The 740-nt window shown below is 29.9% G+C and overlaps 1 protein-coding gene across 4 annotated transcripts in view; it reads right to left on the bottom strand.

The window, feature by feature from the left end:
* The window catches only part of pall (pallbearer), a 7,159-nt gene continuing 6,419 nt past the window's right edge, over nucleotides 1-740 (bottom strand). For all 4 annotated transcript variants that reach the window (XM_014416421.2, XM_014416420.3, XM_014416418.3 and 1 more), the window contains exon 6: nucleotides 1-349. In XM_014416421.2, coding sequence (XP_014271907.1) covers nucleotides 222-349 — 128 coding nt within the window. In that variant the 3' untranslated portion in view covers nucleotides 1-221. The remainder of the gene's footprint in view (nucleotides 350-740) is intronic.

The raw sequence follows: 740 nt of genomic DNA, 5'->3' as shown, positions 1-740 counted from the left end.
TAGAATAACCACTAAAGCTTCTTTAATGATAATTGATTTATAATATTAAAATATTTCAAAATAAATGTAACATAATAAACATTTAATATTTCTGGTCAAATTTCATTAACTAAATTAATTACTTTAAGTAACCATCTACTTAAACAGAGGACTTTACGAAATACACATATCACGTATAAAACTGACATAAAAACACACTGACGTAGAAATAAATCGTTCATTTATTTACAAATCAGCATATCTCGGCTTCTACCGGATCTATTTTTTCTATGACCTCCTTTTTTACACTTCTTATTCGATATAATTCTTTCATCTTCGCTTTTCCTTTTCCTACTCTGCCTTGTGGAAACTGAAAAAAAATAAAATGTTTTATAAGGTAAGAAGAAATTTAACAATATCAGAAAATGTTAAGTTGAAATTTAATTACTCCATATATAATTTCTTGAAATTCAACGATAATTACAATATTCTTTCTTCCTTCAGTGTTTTTCAATTTACTGAAGAAAGATAGAGAAAACCAGAAACCAGGTGCTACGGTTATAAAATTATTATCAACCTGACATGATGCCATTTAGGAGTCCTCAAAACAGTGAGCAAGGGCACCAACTTACCCGCCTGCATCACATGTCTGTGTAGCAGAAAAAATTGTTTCTGTCTAATATAACCTGTCCCAGCAATTGTACCTGTCCAAGGTAACTTTTTGTCGATATGTAAGGGAGATGCAGTCTTTATCAACTTTA

The sequence above is a fragment of the Halyomorpha halys genome, unplaced genomic scaffold (assembly GCF_000696795.3).
Source record: "Halyomorpha halys isolate HHAL.00 unplaced genomic scaffold, Hhal_1.1 Scaffold123.1, whole genome shotgun sequence".
Taxonomy (NCBI): Eukaryota; Metazoa; Arthropoda; class Insecta; order Hemiptera; family Pentatomidae; genus Halyomorpha; species Halyomorpha halys.
Note: the sequence above shows the minus strand (reverse complement) of the source record. Positions and strands in the feature narration are given on the sequence as shown.